General features: G+C 43.6%; 1 protein-coding gene across 10 annotated transcripts in view; it reads left to right on the top strand.

The window, feature by feature from the left end:
* TRAPPC10 (trafficking protein particle complex subunit 10) overlaps nucleotides 1-18,211 on the top strand; it is a 91,653-nt gene that overhangs the window by 11,984 nt on the left and 61,458 nt on the right. For all 10 annotated transcript variants that reach the window (XM_027081997.1, XM_027082178.1, XM_027082087.1 and 7 more), the window contains exon 2: nucleotides 16,374-16,455. In XM_027081997.1, coding sequence (XP_026937798.1) covers nucleotides 16,374-16,455 — 82 coding nt within the window. The remainder of the gene's footprint in view (nucleotides 1-16,373; nucleotides 16,456-18,211) is intronic.

Genomic DNA, 18,211 nt, shown 5'->3' with positions numbered 1-18,211 from the left:
TTTCTTAGGTAAGAGATTACAAACTACACACACATTTTTCCCGCTTCGCTTTTTTTCCCTCAGCATTTCCTGGTGGACATAGCATGTGGAGATCTTTCCCATTGCTTTTGTTTTTTTTTTTTTGGCGGTACGCGGGCCTCTCACTGTTGTGGCCTCTCCCTTGCGGAGCACAGGCTCCGGACGCGCAGGCTCAGCGGCCATGGCTCACGGGCCCAGCCACTCCACGGCATGTGGGATCTTCCCAGACCGGGGCACGAACCCGTGTCCCCTGCATCGGCAGGCGGACTCTCAACCACTGAGCCACCAGGGAAGCCCTCCCATTGCTTTTTATAGTCCCCTACAACTCTGTCATGTCCATGTGCCGTGGTTTATTCCACCGGTCTCCCATCAGTGGAATTTGAATGGTTTCATCTCTTGCTGTTTGACATAGTCTTGCATTGAATAGCCTCGCGTGTGTGTCTGTCTTCTCATTTTCCCTGTGTACCTGTCGGGGTAGAGCGCTGCAAGGATTGCTGGGACTGTGGTAAACACTTAGTCTTGCTAGATGTTTTCAAACCCCTTTCATAATGGCGCACCTTTTGAAAACTGCAGTTAGACCACATTGAGAAAGAGAGTGGTCTTTGAACAGAACTCAGGGAGGTGAAGGGGAAATGCAGGCAGAGAGCGGTTTGGGAACCCTCCTATCCAAAGCCTCAGGTCAGGGGCGTGCCTGGAGCGAGCAAAAGACCTCTTCCTGAACTTGCAAATGCTGTGATTCAAACTGCTACAGTCTTACTGTATTTCCTTCATTTTAACAATATGTAAACCTTCAAAGGCTGATTCTTCAGTCTTCTCGTATTTTGATGCATTCATCCGATCTTTCTTTTTCTGTTGGAACTCTTCAGTTTTAAGTCTAGTGTGGTGTCCGAGTGCTAGAGAAGCTGACTGCTGTCCCCCTGCTTAGAAGTGTGTACTCAGACCTCCTTAACACTTGGCATGTGTGTTAACTTGTCTTTCAGACTTCGGGACTTTCTATCTTGTGAGTGGTCTCTATGTATTGGTTGTAGTTCCTTTTCTGCAAACTCCCACAGTATGAAACTTGATTAACACTCACACATTGTACTTTGTCCCTTTGGTCACACCTGCGGGGTGGTGACTGTTGCGTAGACTGGGTTCCAGGAGTGAGGGACACAGGGTGGGGCAGGGGAGCAGGTGTGTCTGTCACAGTCAGGCTCGGGGGAAAGCTGGATGGAGCAGCCTAACATGCAGCTAGTGATGACACGGCAGGGTGTGCTGAGTTGTGATTTAAAATCACCGTTATTTTGGAAGGCCTGACGCAGGGGATCTGTGACAACTGACAACCAAGTGTAGGCGATTCCCATCATGTCGACTGGAGGAATTACTTTTCTTTAAACTTGGCCTCTGCGGCTCAGAGCTGTGGGAGGGTTCATTTGCTTTTCTTCTCAGTATCCACCTTCCAGTAAAGGGAGCGCAGTGTTTATGTGTAGAAATGGGCCATCAGTTGCCTGGTCATTTTTGGGCACAGGCCAAACCTTAATTTCTATTAATACTTGCAGAATCTGGATACCATCTGGGTCTTTTTTGTTCTTTCTTGTTAGCCTTCACTCTGTGCCCCCACCCCCAAATGTGAAAGCCTTTCATGTACAGATACTCCAGGAAGACCCCTGGGGAGGGCTTCCGTATTCCAGGAGTGCACATTTGATAATAGTTTTCCCCATGAAAGAGCTACCAATTTGAGGCATTAATTCAATTTTATTACCACATTGACACTACACATAAATTATGGCAAGTACGTTTTACATATTATTGAATAGGCTGCAATGACTTCCCAGTTTGTGATTTTGGACTTTTTTTTTGTCCATTTGAAGGTCTGTTGTACTAGAAGCTGTTGAGGAGAAATTAAGGAACGTACGGTCTGAGAGTGAGCGCACGTGTGCTTAGGGTTAAAGACGGTGCCCTCCTTAACACTTCTTGTTTTCAAATAGGAGTCAGTTGGCTAACAGTGAAGTGTAGCTTTATTTTGTTAACAGCGTGCTTAAAGAATGGCTGTTTTTTTTGTTTTTTTTTTTTTTTTGCGGTACGCGGACCTCTCACTGCTGTGGCCTCTCCCGTTGCGGAGCACAGGCTCCGGACGCGCAGGCTCAGCGGCCATGGCTCACGGGCCCAGCCGCTCCGTGGCATGTGGGATCTTCCCGGACTGGCGGCACGAACCCGTGTCCCCTGCATCGGCAGGCGGACTCTCAGCCACTGCACCACCAGGGAAGCCCCTGATCCTTTCATACTTTTGTGTTAGGACCTTCACAGTTTGTATGTTTAAGTATTGGTAACAGTCGGATGCCAGTGACAGAAAGGTGCACTCTTGTTGGTGGAAGGTCTTCTGGAACCTGTGTTTTCAGCCAAGCTGTGTCAACACAGCCACTTCAGATTTCTTAGGAAACAGTAAAATGAGGAAACAGAGAAGCACCTCATAGCGGCAGCCAGGAACGCTGAGTTCAGAGCGGGCTGCCCGGTGCGGCTTGGCCCAGCTCTGGTGCTTGGGAGCCGCTTCACTCAGCTGGGTGGGCAGGTGCTGGGGGCCTGGGCCTCCACGTGTGGGGTGGCCCTTGGTCCCGGGGCTGCTGTGAGGGCGCAGGGCACCTGAAGAGCGCTGTCCGAGAATGCACGGTAAACAGATGGGCCTCTTTTAACCTTTGTTAGCTAGTTCTCTCTATAGTTTAGCGCATCCTCCCGGATCATCAGATCAGATTACATAGTTTTTTTTGGGGGGGGCGGGGGGCAGCAGCGCAAATCAAATGCTTTTATTTTTCCCTTTTAAGTCTGTCATGCACGTTTCATAGTTGTGTCAGTTTTTTGCGGCTGCTGTAACAAATTACGTAGACTTTGTGCCTTAAAGTAACATAGAGATATTCTCTCAGAGCTCTGGAGACCAGAAGGCTGACGTGGGTCTCCTTAGGTTAAAATCAAGCTGTGGGCAGGGCTGATCCTTCCCGAGGCTCCAGGGGAGAATCCGTTTCCTGCCTTTTCTGGCTTCTAGAGGTGCCCACGTCCTGGGCTGTCTGGGCCCTTCCGCCTTCAAAGCCAGTGACACCAGTTCAGTCTTTCTCGTGATGCCATCTCTTTGGTTGTGGCTCTTCCGCCTCCCTCTTCCCTACTTAAGGACCCTTGTGAGTACAATGGGCCTGTCCAGTAATCCAGGATCATCTCTTTAAGGTCAGCTGACTAGCAGCAGCCTTAATCCACCTGCAGCCTTAATTCTCCTTCTCCATGTAATGTAACATGTTCCCAGGCCCCAGGAAGTAGGCCAGTTACATAGATTTCCAACTGCCCGTAACATGTGTCTGGGAGAGAAGCATTGGAAGTAATGATTCTATAAGTATGGAAACCCTGTGTCTTTCCCAAATGAGAGGTGGCTTTTTTCAGTCTCCCCCGAGGCATAATTGGTAGCTCTGGAGCATTCAAACCGCATTTGGTAACTTACGCTACTTTTTCTGCAGACTGTTTAGTGCCAAATTCAATCTTATGTCATAACCAAGTGCTAAAATCTTTTAAAAATTATTACATAACCATTATAGGAACATTAGCAACAACGAATGTATGGCTTTTTGAACATAGATATATTTTTCTTCTAGATTAAGAGATTATGTGCCTTTATTTTAGTCTAGTTTAGACATCGCACATTCCTGAGATGCAGACTGTGAGCCCCTCTGTAATCTCCTCCCGCTAATGGAACCACTTTGCACGGTTTGGTTTGGATGTAGATTTTCAGGAGGATGAAGCATTCACTGCTTTTTTATCTGCGGGAGGCATTTTCACACAGAGCAGGACTGTGGACTCAGTTCTCTGCTCTTTAAGTATCAACGTAAGACTGATTCTGTTCTGGTTGCAATTGACTGTTAAGAATTGAAAATCTGAATTTTAAAAATGCTTTGACACTAAGTAACTTTGTGGATTTGCAGTTCTAGTGGACCCTAAAATAAAAGTTTTGTGCATAAAATGATTGAAAGTTTTCATTGCTCTTTAGGATGGTGAAGGGTGCAACAGATGATGTGTGACTGACAGTTTGTGACTGGCCCTGGCCACGGCCGGCCGAGGTGGGTCTGACGCATCCTCGCGGGTCTGTCTGGGCCTGTTACTCAGCTTTACTTAGACTCTCATCTTAGTGATAGCATCTTGGGTCTGAAAGACTGTCTAGCCTACACGTTTCTATTTTTAGTTATAATCGACTTCTTTGAAAATTAGAGTTGTTTCAAAAATAACCAGCTTTTTACTGCTTTGGTGTTGGTCATCTGACATCCAAATGAGGGAATTCCCTGGCGGTCCAGTGGTGAGGACTCGGCGCTTTCACTGCTGTGGCCCGGGTTCAATCCCTGGTCGGGGAGCTAAGACCCCACAAGCCGCACAGCGTGGCCAAAAATAAACAAATAAATAAAACCTGAATGATACATCTTTATCTGTAGTTATTTATGTTTCTTTGGACACATGTTAGTGTCTTTTTACGTTGGTAAAAGTTAACTACTTTATAATTGTCCTTCTGTTTTAAAAATTTTAAGAAAATGTTAAGCTGAGTTTGTTGAAATATGATCCATTTATGCTTAAGTCACTGAAATCATCTTTCTGAATTCTTCCCCCCGCCCCGTGTTTAATTAGTTCTTATCTGCTTTTAACAAAGAAAGTTTAAAATTACATGATTAATACATGAATATATGCTTCTAAAAATCTCAGAGCATGCAGTCATAATTCAGGAAATAGCGAAGGTCTGCATCAGTCATGTGACTGCATGGAACAGCAAATCTAATCACAACTGGCGTAAGTAAGAAAACAGGTTCAGATAATCAGAAACCCGGGGCTCTGCCCCCCTTTCTTGGGGAGCGTCTGAGCTGGGCTCTCCTCAGCCTTTGGGCTTAGGCCCAGCCTGGGGTCAGGTGCCAGCAAGCCTGGGCACCATCCAGACGGAGTGCCTGCGTCCCTCTGCAGAGCAAGGCCACTGTCCCCTGATGTTTCCCTTTACGTTTGAGTGGCCCCTCTGCCTGTTGTCAGTCATTGCTCCTGCCTGGGTGCTGCCACGCGCCGGTGCTGATGGTCCGCAGATGCCCCTGGAGCCGCCTGTGGGTGCCCTGCCTTGCCCCATCCTCATATCCACGTGTCCCCAAGTGAGTGACGAGACGCGCACATACCCACAGGGAGAGAGAGATTTATATTGGGTTGGCTGAAAGGTTCGTTCCGTTTTTTTTCCATAAGATGGCTCTGGTAGCGCCTAGTTGTCTTAACTTCATTTGAAACAATTTGGTAAGATTGTATTGACAGCTGTCATATCGGCATGCATTTAAAAAAAAAAAACTTACCAAAATTGGTGAATTTTTGTGTAGCCATTTTAATATTGAAGGTGGAAGAAAAACAGCACTTTCCGCATATTATGCTAGATTATTTCAAGAAAGGTAAACACGCAACTGAAAACACAAAAAAAGATTTGTGCAGTGTATGGAGAAGGTGCCGTGACTGATCGAAATGCCAAAAGTGGTTTGCGAAGTTTCGTGCTGGAGATTTCTCACTGGACGCTGCTCCACGGTCGGGTAGGCCAGTTGAAGTTGATAGTGACCAAATCGAAACAATAATTGAGAAACAATCCACGTTATACCGTGCAGAAGATAGCCGACGTACTCAAAGTATCCACATCAAGCATTGAAAATCATTTGCACCAGCTTGGTTATGTGAATCGCTTTGGTGTTTGGGTTCCACATAGGTGAAAAAAATCCTCGACCATATTTCTGCATGCGATTCTCTACCGAAACATAACGAAAACGTTCCGTTTTTAAAACAAGTTGTGATGGGCTATGAAAAGTAGACACTGTACAATAATGTGGAACGGAAGAGATCATGGGACAAGCGAAATGAACCACCACCAACCACACCAAAGGCCGGTCTTCATTCAAAGAAGGTGATGTTGTGTATATGGTGGGGTTGGAAGGGAGTCCTCTATTAAGAGCTCCTTCCGGAAAACCAAACAATTAAGTCCAACAAGTACTGCTCCCAGTTAGACCAGCTGAAAGCAGCACCCGACGAAAAGCGTCCAGAATTAGTCAACAGAAAATCACATAATCTTCCATCAGGATAACACAAAACCACATGTTTCTTTGATGACCAGGCAAAAACGGTTACAGCTTGGCTGGGAAGTTCTGATTCATCCGTCATATTCACCAGACATTGCACCTTCAGATTTCCATTTATTTCGGTCTTTACAAAATTCTCTTAATGGAAAAAATTTCCATTCCCTGGAAGACTGTAAAAGGCACCTGCAACAGTTCTTTGCTCAAAAAGATAAAAAGTTTTGGGGCTTCCCTGGTGGCGCAGTGGTTGAGAGTCCGCCTGCGGATGCAGGGGACGCGGGTTCGTGCCCCGGTCCGGGAAGATCCCACATGCCGCCGAGCGGCTGGGCCCGTGAGCCATGGCCGCTGAGCCTGTGCGCCCAGAGCCTGTGCTCCGCAACGGGAGAGGCCACAACAGTGAGAGGCCCGCGTACCGCAAAAAAAAAAAGATAAAATCTTTGGAAAGATGGAATTATGAAGTTGCCTGAAAAATCGCAGAGGTAATGGGGACAAAACAGTGAATACATTGTTCAGTAAGTTCTTGGTGAAAATGAAAAATGTCTTTTATTTTTACTTAAAAACTGAAGGAACTTTTTGGCCAGCCCAATATTAATGGGATTGTGCTTTGAATTACCTTTACAAATTATTCTGATGTCTCCCCTCTCTCACCAAAAAAAAAAAAGAAAGAAATCTTAGTTGTTGAAATAAATAGTCTGAGTTGACTCTTTTAATAGGCCTCTTGAGTAAGAAAAATAAACACAGCAATTTTCTGAACAGGGTTCTCTGAACACATCAATCTTAAGCCTCAATTTTGCTTCTAGTAGCTGTTTTTTAACAACTGAATCCTTATTGGGTTTTCTCATGCCCCTGTTGCCCATGGGATCAAAACAAAGTGGCTCTTACAATTCAGACCTCAGAACTCGAATGGCTTTTCTGCTAAGTGGTTGGGCTATTTTGGGGAGCTACAAAGTATACACTGTTAATTTAATTACCTGTCACATAAGCCTAGCTTTAATTCTTTCGGGGTTTTACACCTAAGCTCTTTCCTGTCTCTCTCTTTTAGAGCTCTGGCTCTCTATAGCTCATTTTCAAAGACATCTCTATTTTTCATAATACTCAATATAAAGACTTAGGAGTATTATCATTAATAATAGCTATATATTCTGAGAAGATCATGGAGGCTTTTCTGCATGTTCAATCAATGTAGAATTTCAATGGGTGAGAAGAATTTGACCTTCAAATGTAAATCAGGGGTGCTGTATCAGTTGGCTAGGGCTGCCATAACAAAATACCACAGGCTAGGTGGCTTAAACAACAGAAACTTGTTTTCTCACAGTTCTGGTGGCTGGAAGTCCAGATCAAAGTGTCGACAGGGTTGGCTTCTGAGGCCTCCCTCCTTGGCTTGGAGGTGGCCAGCCTTCTTCTTGCTGTGTCCTCATGCGGTCTTTTCCCACCCCAGAGTCTGTGTATCCACATTTTCTCTTATAAGGATTTCAGTCAGATTGGATCAGGGCCCATTCTAAACCCCTCATTCTAACGTAATCATCTTTTCAAGACCTTATCTGCAAACACAGGCACATTCAGAGGTACTGGGGGTTAGGATTTCAACATATGAATTTTACAGGGACATGGTTTAGCTCCTAATAGGCGCTGAGATCGAATGGTCACTTGTTAAGTCCCCAGTTATTGTCAGGTGACATCTTTGCCCTTGACAGATGTGCTAATTGACCTATAATCTTTTAAAATTAAATTTAGGAGACAGATTAAAGATTTATTTTATGATAGAATATGAGAAAAATTTTTACTTTATAGTCTCCACTTAGACAAGTTTTATAAGTTTTATATCGTATAACAGGATTTCCTGTGGGGGACACTTGGGAGGGGGTGTGTAAGAGGCACTTCATTTGTTTACTCTCTACATAGGTTTTTCTTTTCTTTTCTTTTCTTTTTGCCCTTAACATCTTTATCCGAGTATAATTGCTTTACAACCTCGTGTTTCTGCTGTATAACAAAGTGAATCAGTTATACGTATACCCCCATATCCCCTCCCTCTTGCGTCTCCCTCCCACCCTCCCTGTCCCACCCCTCTAGGTGATCACAGAGCACCGAGCTGAGCTGCTTCCCACTAGCTATCTGTTTTACATTTGGTAGGGTATATATGTCAATGCTACTGTCTCACTTTGTCCCAGCTTACCCTTCCCCCTCCCCGTATCCTCAAGTCCATTCTCTACGTCTGCATCTTTATTCCTGTCCTGCCCCTAGGTTCATCAGTACCATTTTTTTTTTTTTTTTTTAGATTCCATATATATATGTTAGCATATGGTATTTGTTTTTCTCTTTCTGCCTTACTTCACTCTGTATGACAGACTCTAGGTCCATCCACCTCACTACAAATAACTCATTTTCATTCTTTTCTATGGCTAATATTCCATTGTATATATGTGCCACATCTTCTTTATCCATTTATCTGTTGATGGACACTTAGGTTGCTTCCATGTCTTGGCTATTGTAAATTAGAGCTGCAATGAACATTGTGGTGCGTGACTTTTTGAATTATGGTTTTCTCAGGGTATATGCCCAGTAGTGGGATTGCTGGGTTGTATGGTAGTTCTATTTTTAGTTTTTTTAAGGAACCTCCATACTGTTCTCCATAGTGGCTGTATCAATTTACATTCCCACCAACAGTGCAAGAGGGTTCCCTTTTCTCCACACCCTCTCCAGCATTTATTGTTTGTAGATTTTTTGATGATGGCCATTCTGACCGGTGTGAGGTGATACCTCATTGTAGTTTTGATTTGCATTTCTCTAAAGATTAGTGATGCTGAGCATCCTTTCATGTGTTTGTTGGCAATCTGTATATATTCTTTGGAGAAATGTCTATTTAGGTCTTCTGCCCATTTTTGAATTGGGTTGTTTGATTTTTGGATGTGGAGCTGCATGAGCTGCTTGTATATTTTGGAGATTAATCCTTTGTCAGTTGCTTCATTTGCAAATATTTTCTCCCATTCGGAGGGTTGTCTTTTCGTCTCGTTTATGGTTTCCTTTGCTGTGCAAACGCTTTTAAGTTTCATTAGGTCCCATTTGTTTAGTTTTGTTTTGATTTCTATTTCTCTAGGAGGTGGGTCGAAAGGATCTTGCTGTGATTATGTCATAGAGTGTTCTGCCTATGTTTTCCTCTAAGGGTTTGATAGTATCTGGGCTTACATTTAGGTCTTTAATCCATTTTGAGTTTATTTTTGTGTACGATGTTTGGAAGTGTTCTAATTTCATTCTTTTACATGTAGCTGTCTGTTTTCCCAGCACCACTTTATTGAAGAGGCTGTCTTTTCTCCATTGTATGTTCTTGCCTCCTTTGTCATAAATTCGGTGTCCATATGTATGTGGGTTTATCTCTGGGCTGTCTATCCTTTTCCGTTGATCTATATTTCTGTTTTTGTGCCAGTACCATACTGTCTTGATTACTGTAGCTTTGTAGTGTAGTCTGAAGTCCGGGAGCCTGATTCCTCCAACTCCATTTTTCTTTCTCGAGATTGCTTTGGCTATTCGGGGTCTTTTGTGTTTCCATACAAGTTGTGAAATTTTTTTGTTCTAGTTCTGTGAAAAATGCCATTGGTAGTTTGATAGGGATTGCATTGAATCTGTAGATTTTGTTGATTCTTCCAATTCAAGAACATGATATACCTCTTCATCTGTTTGTATCATCTTTAATTTTTTTCATCAGTGTCTTATAGTTTCCTGCATACAGGTATTTTGTCTCCTTAGGTAGGTTTATTCCTAGGCATTTTATTCTTTTTTGTTGCGGTGGTAAATGGGAGTGTTTCCTTAATTTCTCTTTCAGATTTTTCATCATTAGTGTATAGGAATGCAAGAGATTTCTGTGCATTAATGTCGTATCCTGCTACTTTACCAAATTCATTGATTAGTTCTAGTAGTTTTCTGGTAGCATCTTTAGGATTCTCTGTGTATAGTATCACATCATCTGCAAACAGTGACAGCTTTACTTTTTCTTTTCCGATTTGGATTCCCTTTATTTCTTTTTCTTCTCTGATTGCTGTGGCTAAAACTTCCAAAACTATGTTGAATAATAGTGGTGAGACTGGACAACCTTGTCTTGTTCCTGATATTAGAGGAAATGGTTTCAGTTTTTCACCATTGAGACCGATATTGGCTGTGGGTTTGTCATATATGGCCTTTATTATGTTGAGGTAAGTTCCCTCTATGCCTACTTTCTGGAGAGTTTTTATCATAAATGGGTGTTGAATTTTGTCAGTAGCTTTTTCTGCATCTATTGAGATTTTCATATGATTTTTTTATCCTTCAATTTGTTAATATGGTGTATCACATGGATTGGTTTGTGTATATTGAAGAATCCTTGCATTCCTGGGATAAACCCCACTTGCTCATGGTGTATGATCCTTTTAATGTGCTGTTGGATTCTGTTTGCTAGTATCTTGTTGAGGATTTTTGCATCTGTGTTCATCAGAGATACCTTTTTTTGTGAATCTTTGTCTGCTTTCGGTATCAGAGTGATGATGGCCTCATAGAATGAGTTTGGGAGTGTTCCTCCCTGTGCTGTATTTTAGAAGAGCTTGAGAAGGATAGGTGTTAGCTCTTTTGTAAATGTTTGATAGAATTCGCCTGTATAGCCATCTGGTCCTGGGCTTTTGTTTCTTGAAAGATTTTTAATCACAGATTCAATTTCAGTGCTTGTGATTGGTCTGTTTATATTTTCTATTTCTTCCTGGTTCAGTCTAGGAAGGTTGTGCTTTTCTAAGAATTTGTCCATTTCTCCCAGGTTATCCATTTTATTGGCATATAGTTGTTTGTAGTAATCTCTCATGATCCTTTGTATTTCTGCAGTGTCAATTGTTACTTCTTTTTCATTTCTAATTCTGTTGATTTGAGTCTTCTCCCTTTGTTTTCTTGATGCGCCTGGCTAATGGTTTATCAATTTTGTTTATCTTCTCAAAGAACCAGCTTTTAGTTTTATTGATCTTTGCTATTGTTTCCTTTATTTCTTTTTCATTTATTTCTGATCTAATCTTTATGATTTCTTTCCTTCTTTCCTTCTTTCTTTTCTTTCCTTCTTCCCTCCTTGGGGTTTTCTTTTGTTCTCTCTCTAATTGCTTTAGATATAAGGTTAGGTTGCTTGTTTGAGATTTTTCTTGTTTCTTGAGGTAGGATTGTATTGCTATAAACTTCCCTCTTAGAACTGCTTTTGCTGCATCCCATAGGTTTTGGGTCATTGTGTTTTTTTACTGTCATTTGTTTCTACTTATTTTTTGATTTCTTCAGTGATCTATTGGTTATTTAGTAACGTATTGTTTAGCCTCCATGTGTTTGTATTTTTTACATTTTTTTCCCTGTAATTGGTATCTAGTCTCATAGCGTTGTGGTCGGAAAAGATACTTGATACGATTTCAATTTTCTTAAATTTACCAGGGCTTGATTTGTACCCAAGATATGATCTATCCTGGAGAATGTTCCATGAGCACTTGAGAAGAAAGCGTATTCTGTTGTTTTTGGATGAAATGTCCTATAAATATCAATTAAGTCCATCTTGTTTAATGTGTCATTTAAAGTTTGTGTTTCCTTATTTATTTTCATTTTGCATGGTCTGTCCATTGGTGAAAGTGGGGTGTTAAAATCCCCTACTATTATTGTGTTACTGTCAACTTCCCCTTTTATGGCTGTTAGTGTTTGCCTTATGTATTGAGGTGCTCTTGTGTTGGGTGCATAAATATTTTAAATTGTTATATCTTCTTGAATTGATCCCTTGATCATTATGTAGCATCCTTCTTTGTCTCTTGTAATAGTCTTTATTTTAAAGTCTATTTTATCTGATATGAATATTGCTGCTCCAGCTTTCTTTTGGTTTCCATTTGCATGGAATATGTTTTTCCATCTCCTCGCTTTCAGTCTGTTTGTGTCCCTGGGTCTGAAGTGGGTCTCTTGTAGACAGCATATATTCAGGTCTTGTTTTTGTATTCATTCAGCCAGTCTGTGTCTTTTTGTTGGAGCATTTAATCCATTTACATTTAAGGTAATATCAATATGTATGTTTCTGTTACCATTTTCTTAGTTGTTTTGGGTTTGTTTTTGTGGGTCTTGTGTCTCCTGCCTAGAGAAGTTCCTTTAGCATTTGTTGTAAAGCTGGTTTGGTGGTGCTGAATTTCCTTATCTTTTGCTTGTCTCTAAAGGTTTTAATTTCTACATCGAATCTGAATGAGATCCTTGCTGGGTAGAGTAATCTTGGTTGTAGGTTTTTCCCTTTTATCACTTTAGTTAAGTATGTCCTGCCACTCCCTTCTGGCTTGCAGAGTTTCTGCTGAAAGATCAGCTGTTAACCTTATAGGGATTCCCTTGGATGTTATTTGTTGCTTTTCCCTTGCTGCTTTTAGTATTTTTTCTTTGTATTTAATTTTTGATAGTTTGATTGATATGTGTCTTGGTGTGTTTCTCTTTGGGTTTATCCTGTATGGGCCTCTCTGTGCTTCCTGGATTTGATTGACTATTTCCTTTCCCACGTTAGGGAAGTTTTCAACTATAATCTCTTCAAATATTTTCTCAGACCCTTTCTTTTTCTCTTTTTCTTCTGGGACCCCTATGATTCGAATGCTGGTGCATTTAATGTTGTCCCGAGGTCTCTGAGACTGTCCTCAATTCTTTTCATTCTTTTTTCTGCTCCCTGGCAGTTATTTCCACCATTTTACCTTCCAGCTCACTTATCTGTTCTTCTGCCTCAGTTATTCTGCTATTGATTCCTTCTAGAGTATTTTTAATTTCAGTAATTGTGTTGCTCATTACTGTTTGTTTGCTCTAGTTCTTCTAGGTCCTTGTTAAATGTGTCTTGTATTTTCTCCATTCTGTTTCCAAAATTTTGGATTATCTTTACTATCATTATTTTGAATTCATTTTTTAGGTAGCTTGCCTGTTTCGTCTTCATTTATTTGGTCTTGTAGGTTTTTACCTTGCTCCTTCATCTGTAACATTTTTTTGTCGTTTTTTTTGATGGGTGGTGCTGTATTCCTGTCTTACTGGTTGTTTGGACTGAGATGTCAAGCACTGGAGTTTGTAGGCAGTTGGATAGATCTGGGTCTTAGTGCTGAGATGAGGACCTCCGGGAGTCCTCACTCCAATTAATATTCCCAGGGGTCTGAGTTTCTCTGTTAGTCCAGTGGTTTGGACTTGGAGCTCCCACCACAGGAGCTCGGGCCTGACCTCTGGCCTGGGAACCAAGATCTCACAAGCTTTGTGGCACGGTAAAAAAAAAAAAAGGAAGGAAGAAAGAAAAAAGAGGTGCAGTACAATATCAAAGAATAAAAAAATAAAATTGGAAAGATAAAAGATATATTAGGAAAAATAAAACTATAATTGAAACAACTGCAACAAAGTAAAATAAAACCACAACAGAGAAAAGAAAAAAAGAAAGAAAAGGGGGGGCGAACGAGACAAAAGGATAGATCACTAACAAAGTATAAAGAATAAAATAAAATTAGAAAAATAAAAGATTTATTAGGAAAAATAAAAGAATCAACAACAATGAATCAACAAGGTGAAACAGAACCCCCATCTAAAAGAGGAAAAAACAACAATAAGAAAAAGAAGCCTTGGCTCTGAGGGCGGAGTTCAGGTGGGGGTGGAATTTAGGCAGGGGCGGGGTTTAGGGTGGGGCGGGACCTAGGCGGATTGGGGGGGTGACGCTTGAGCATGGGGTGGGGCCTCTGCTTAGGGCGGAAGGGGAGAGGCAGCACGTGGAAAGGAGGGCCTCTGGAGTGTGGAGCTCCGGAGTCTGGAGGTAGGGCCCTGCGTGGGGTTGTGTCGGTGGGGCTTGGTCCCAGCACCGTGGAGGGAGTCTCAGAGGGGGTCTCCGAGTGTAGGGGCGGGGCTTGGGCTCTGCACAGCAGGAGGGAGGCTGGGAGGGCAGAGGATTAGGCCCGGGAGCCCAGCAGGCTCCCTGGTGCCTAAGTGGACAGGGAAAGTGCTGGCCCCGTTCCCTTCCGTTCCTTCACACCCCTCCCCACCATCTCCCCCGGGATCTCCCCTGTTGCTGCTGGACCCCTAACCGTGCATGGGTGGGTCCTACTGGGTGCAGGAACTCCTCCTCTCCCCCAGCTGCCCCTCAGGGGTGCTGGTCCTGGAGGTCTGGCCTTTACTTTTGCTCCCCCTTCCCTCCCTCCCATTCCCTCGGGACCCTCGCAGCTGAAGGAGGCCTCGGTGGGCACAGGATCAGGCCCGGGATCTCATCAGGCTCCTGGGCAGGGGAAACCTGGCCACTCTCCCTTTTGATTCTCTGCCCTCCCAGTGGTCCCCCAATTTCCCCCTTCAGGTGTGGGATCCCTTCCCCTCCCCCAGCCGCCCCTCAGGGGCGCCAGTCCCCTCCTGCCTCCACTTCTCCTCCCTCTTCACTCTCCCCATGCCCCATGTCCTACCCAGTTGTTGGGGGTTCGTCCTGTCCCCTTAGGTGTCTGTGGTCCCCCACTGGTGCCTGGTAGGTGCCCTAGTTGTTCAGAGACACGAATTCCACGTCCTCCTAGTACACCATCTTGACTCCGCCCCCTGTACCTTTATGTGAGACTTTATTGCAAGGACCGTATATATATATATAACTAAGTGGAAAAGGAGAAAGCTTCTATGTGTTTGCCCTAATTACTGTTTAGCAAAGTGTAGTGATTTTTATATGTTAATCTTAGAACCTTTAAAAGAGACAGCAGGAGTTGGCACTCAAGGATAAGGAATCTGAAGCCAACTGAAGGTTTTCTTATTTTGATTTCTAAGACAACTACCAAATAAATGAACATGATGAAAAATGATGAGTTAAAACATAAAAGTTGTTTTTATGTCAACAATAAATTATTAATAGTAACCCTTATTAAGGATTTACTTTGTGTCAGGCCTTGTTCAGCGTTATTTGTGTTGACTCACTCAGTCTCACCACAGCCCTGTTGGGAGCTATTCTTATTTTCCCATTTCACAGATGGTCCCCGAGGCACAGAAAGGCTCGGTGGTCTCCCCATGCTTTCTCGCCTGGTAGCTGGTGGAGCTTAGGTGGGAACCAGGCCATCAGCCTTTCAGCCTCTGTGTCCAGTCACTGTGCCCCACGGCCTCTCTGATAAGCAGCTCAGCTGCCCAGAAACACCGTTCCTCTCAGCAGTCACTTGACAGTGTTATGTGGTTTGGGGAAGGTTTTGTTTTGTTTTGTTTTTTGCGGTATGCGGGCCTCTCACTGTTGCGGCCTCTCCCGTTGCGGAGCACAGGCTCAGCGGCCATGGCTCACGGGCCCAGCCGCTCCGCGGCATGTGGGATCTTCCCGGACCGGGGCACGAACCCGTGTCCCCTGCATCGGCAGGCGGACTCCCAACCACTGCGCCACCAGGGAAGCCCCTGTTTTGGTTTTTGGGGGGGCTCATGATAGCAAAACAAGCAAATGCATTAATGGCCCACATCAATCCCCAGTGATTTCTTTAAGATCAATAGAAAAGCAAATGGAAAATGGTTTTGCTTAAAGTTAGAGGATCCTCTGAGTATGAGAATTTGAGTCATCTACTTTTTAAGCCTAAGTGCGATATGGTTATGCTATAATTTTATGAGAGCTAAGTGGATTTTTCAGTTCCGTCAAAGCTAGGATGAAAGAGCTGAATTAACAGCTTAGCATGTGAATTCAGACACTCCTGGGTTCCTCACTGGTCTCCGCAGCCAGCCAGCTTGTGCTCCCCCTTCTTGGCCATGAGGTCGGGTCTGCCTCCAGGACTTCCTGTGTGGACTCGACGAGAGCAGGCGTGTCCGGTGTCCTGGGTGGCACGGGCACAGAGAGCGTACTGTACGGCTCGGCTCCTAGTGGCATTTGGACGCGTATCGAGCTTATTTTGGTGAAGAAACTCATGTTCACTTGTCCGGGTTTCCTATTCTGCCTGGAGTTTCATGGCTGTTTTGTCCAAGTTGAAGAGAGCAGCAGCGGTATGAGCTGACGCAGGGGTGAGGCTGGCTGGAGCTGGGCCCGCTCCGCCTCCTTAGCTGTCAGACCCTGGCAGGTGACTCCACTTTCCTGACCCTCCCCCTCCTCCTCGTGGGGAGAATCATACCCACCTCAGAGAGGCCGGGCGAGGGTTAGTTAGGTCACATGTCGAGTGCTGGCTTTTCTTGAGACCACTTATTTAAAGATATGAAAAAATCTTGTTTTGTGATGTCATTCTGCTAAATTATTAAGTTGCCTAAAAATGCCAATTAATAAATTTTAGAGTCCATTTTTCCTATATTTACCTTAAAATGCCATTTTTATTCCTGTTGTAGGTGCTGGAGATCAGAATTTATTTACCTCTATTTATCCGACGCTCTCCCAGCAGCTTCCAAGAGAACCAATGGAATGGAGAAGGTATGGTGCCTCTGGTTTTCACTGCATCTCCCTCCTCGTTTTGTAGGCATTTGTGTGAGCAAGTGAAGTAGTAAGAGTTAAAGGCTGAGTTCTCAGGAAACTGAGTGGAGCCACGTAATTGTGGACCTTCTTCTCTAAGGAATGTGTTGATTTTCTTGACAAGACATAGGATGGTAGAAATGGGACACTTCTTCTGAGCTGAGGGCCCACTTTTGTAGGAATGGTTTCTGATTCCTCATGGCATTTTGGAAAGGAGACGCACACTCCGATTCCACATTAGAGCATGTGCCTCTGTCTGCTGTCTTATGAGACCTTCTCTCTGCCCTGAGCTCCTGGCTCTTCTCTTAAGGGTGAGAAAGTGCACAGAAAGATGTTACTTAAAAATTATGAAGGAGGGGCTTCCTTGGTGGCACAGTGGTTAAGAATCCGCCTGCCAATGTAGGGGACACGGGCTCGAGCCCTGGCCCGCCCGGGAAGATCCCACATGCCAAGGAGCAACTAAACCCGTGCGCCACAACTACTGAGCCTGCGCTCTAGAGCTTGCGTGCCACAACTACTGAGCCTGCGTGCCACAACTATTGAAGTCCACACGCCTAGAGCCCATGCTCTGCAACAAGAGAAGCCACTGCAATGAGAAGCCCGCACACTGCAATGAAGAGTAGTCCCTGCTCGCCGCAGCTAGAGAAAGCCCGCGCACAGCAACGAAGACCCAACACAGCCAAAAATAAAAATTAAAAATAAATAAATTTATTAAAAAAAATTAGGAGGGAAACCAGATCAATCCTCCCGTTTGCCCTATTGTTTGTAATTGTTCCTCTAATGACTTGTCCTGAGGAAATAATTGACTTTGAATTATCTTACTGGAAGACTAATTTCTGGTAAGATTAGATATTATTTGTAGAAAATGTTTGGATTGTGACTTGTTAATACTGGTAATCTGATTTTAACCAAGGTGTATGAAGAATTTCCTGTTGTTACTCATGTTCATGTAATTCTGATTCTTGCTATGTTATTCCTTTCTGATCACCAGTTTGTAATCTACTAACTTGAAGAGTTAACATTCTAGATGACTTACCCGGGCTCTCTATTGAATCTAGTCTAATTTTTGTGCCCGATTATAGCGTTGCAAGGAATGTATTTAATTACCTACATGTAATATGAAGAGTGTACAGAATGTGGGAGAATTCTCTTACAGAAAAATTATTCAACGTCTCAAGAGGCCCAGTGCTGTGAACGAGAGAAAATAGTCCAGCAAACGGAAGAGTTTAATACCTGAAGAAATGGAGTAATCTGTAAAGGGTTTCCAATAGTATACGTTATTTAAACATTCTGAAAGATAGAAGAAACAGGAAAGGGGGTTATGAGGAAAAAAATGAAATAGAGACACTGCATAGATGTAACACGTATTTTCATCTCTTCACCTTCTTGAAAACTAAATGAGAAAAGAGAACGAGAGATGTTCAAGGACAGAGGAGGGCAGAAGTGGCAGCAGCAGAGATGTGGACGCCTCTCTGGGAGAAGGAGGATGGACAGAGGAATAGGAGGGAAAGCCGAGCCCTTGTGTCTGCAGAGGTGGCTCCCTGAGAAGCAGGCGAGTCCCTGACAGGTGATAGGGCCCCGGGCCCAGGACCTTGGTAGGCGAGGGGTAGAAGGGGTGGCAGAAGGCCTGGGCAGGGTTCCCTCTGCCGTGGGGTGTGTGTGTGTGTGTGTGTGTGTGTGTGTGTGTGTGTGTGTGTGTGTGTGTGTGTGTGTGTGT

The sequence above is a fragment of the Aethalodelphis obliquidens genome, unplaced genomic scaffold (assembly GCF_003676395.1).
Source record: "Aethalodelphis obliquidens isolate GAN/ISIS:26980383/991018 unplaced genomic scaffold, ASM367639v1 scaffold1, whole genome shotgun sequence".
Taxonomy (NCBI): domain Eukaryota; kingdom Metazoa; phylum Chordata; class Mammalia; order Artiodactyla; family Delphinidae; genus Aethalodelphis; species Aethalodelphis obliquidens.
Note: the sequence above shows the minus strand (reverse complement) of the source record. Positions and strands in the feature narration are given on the sequence as shown.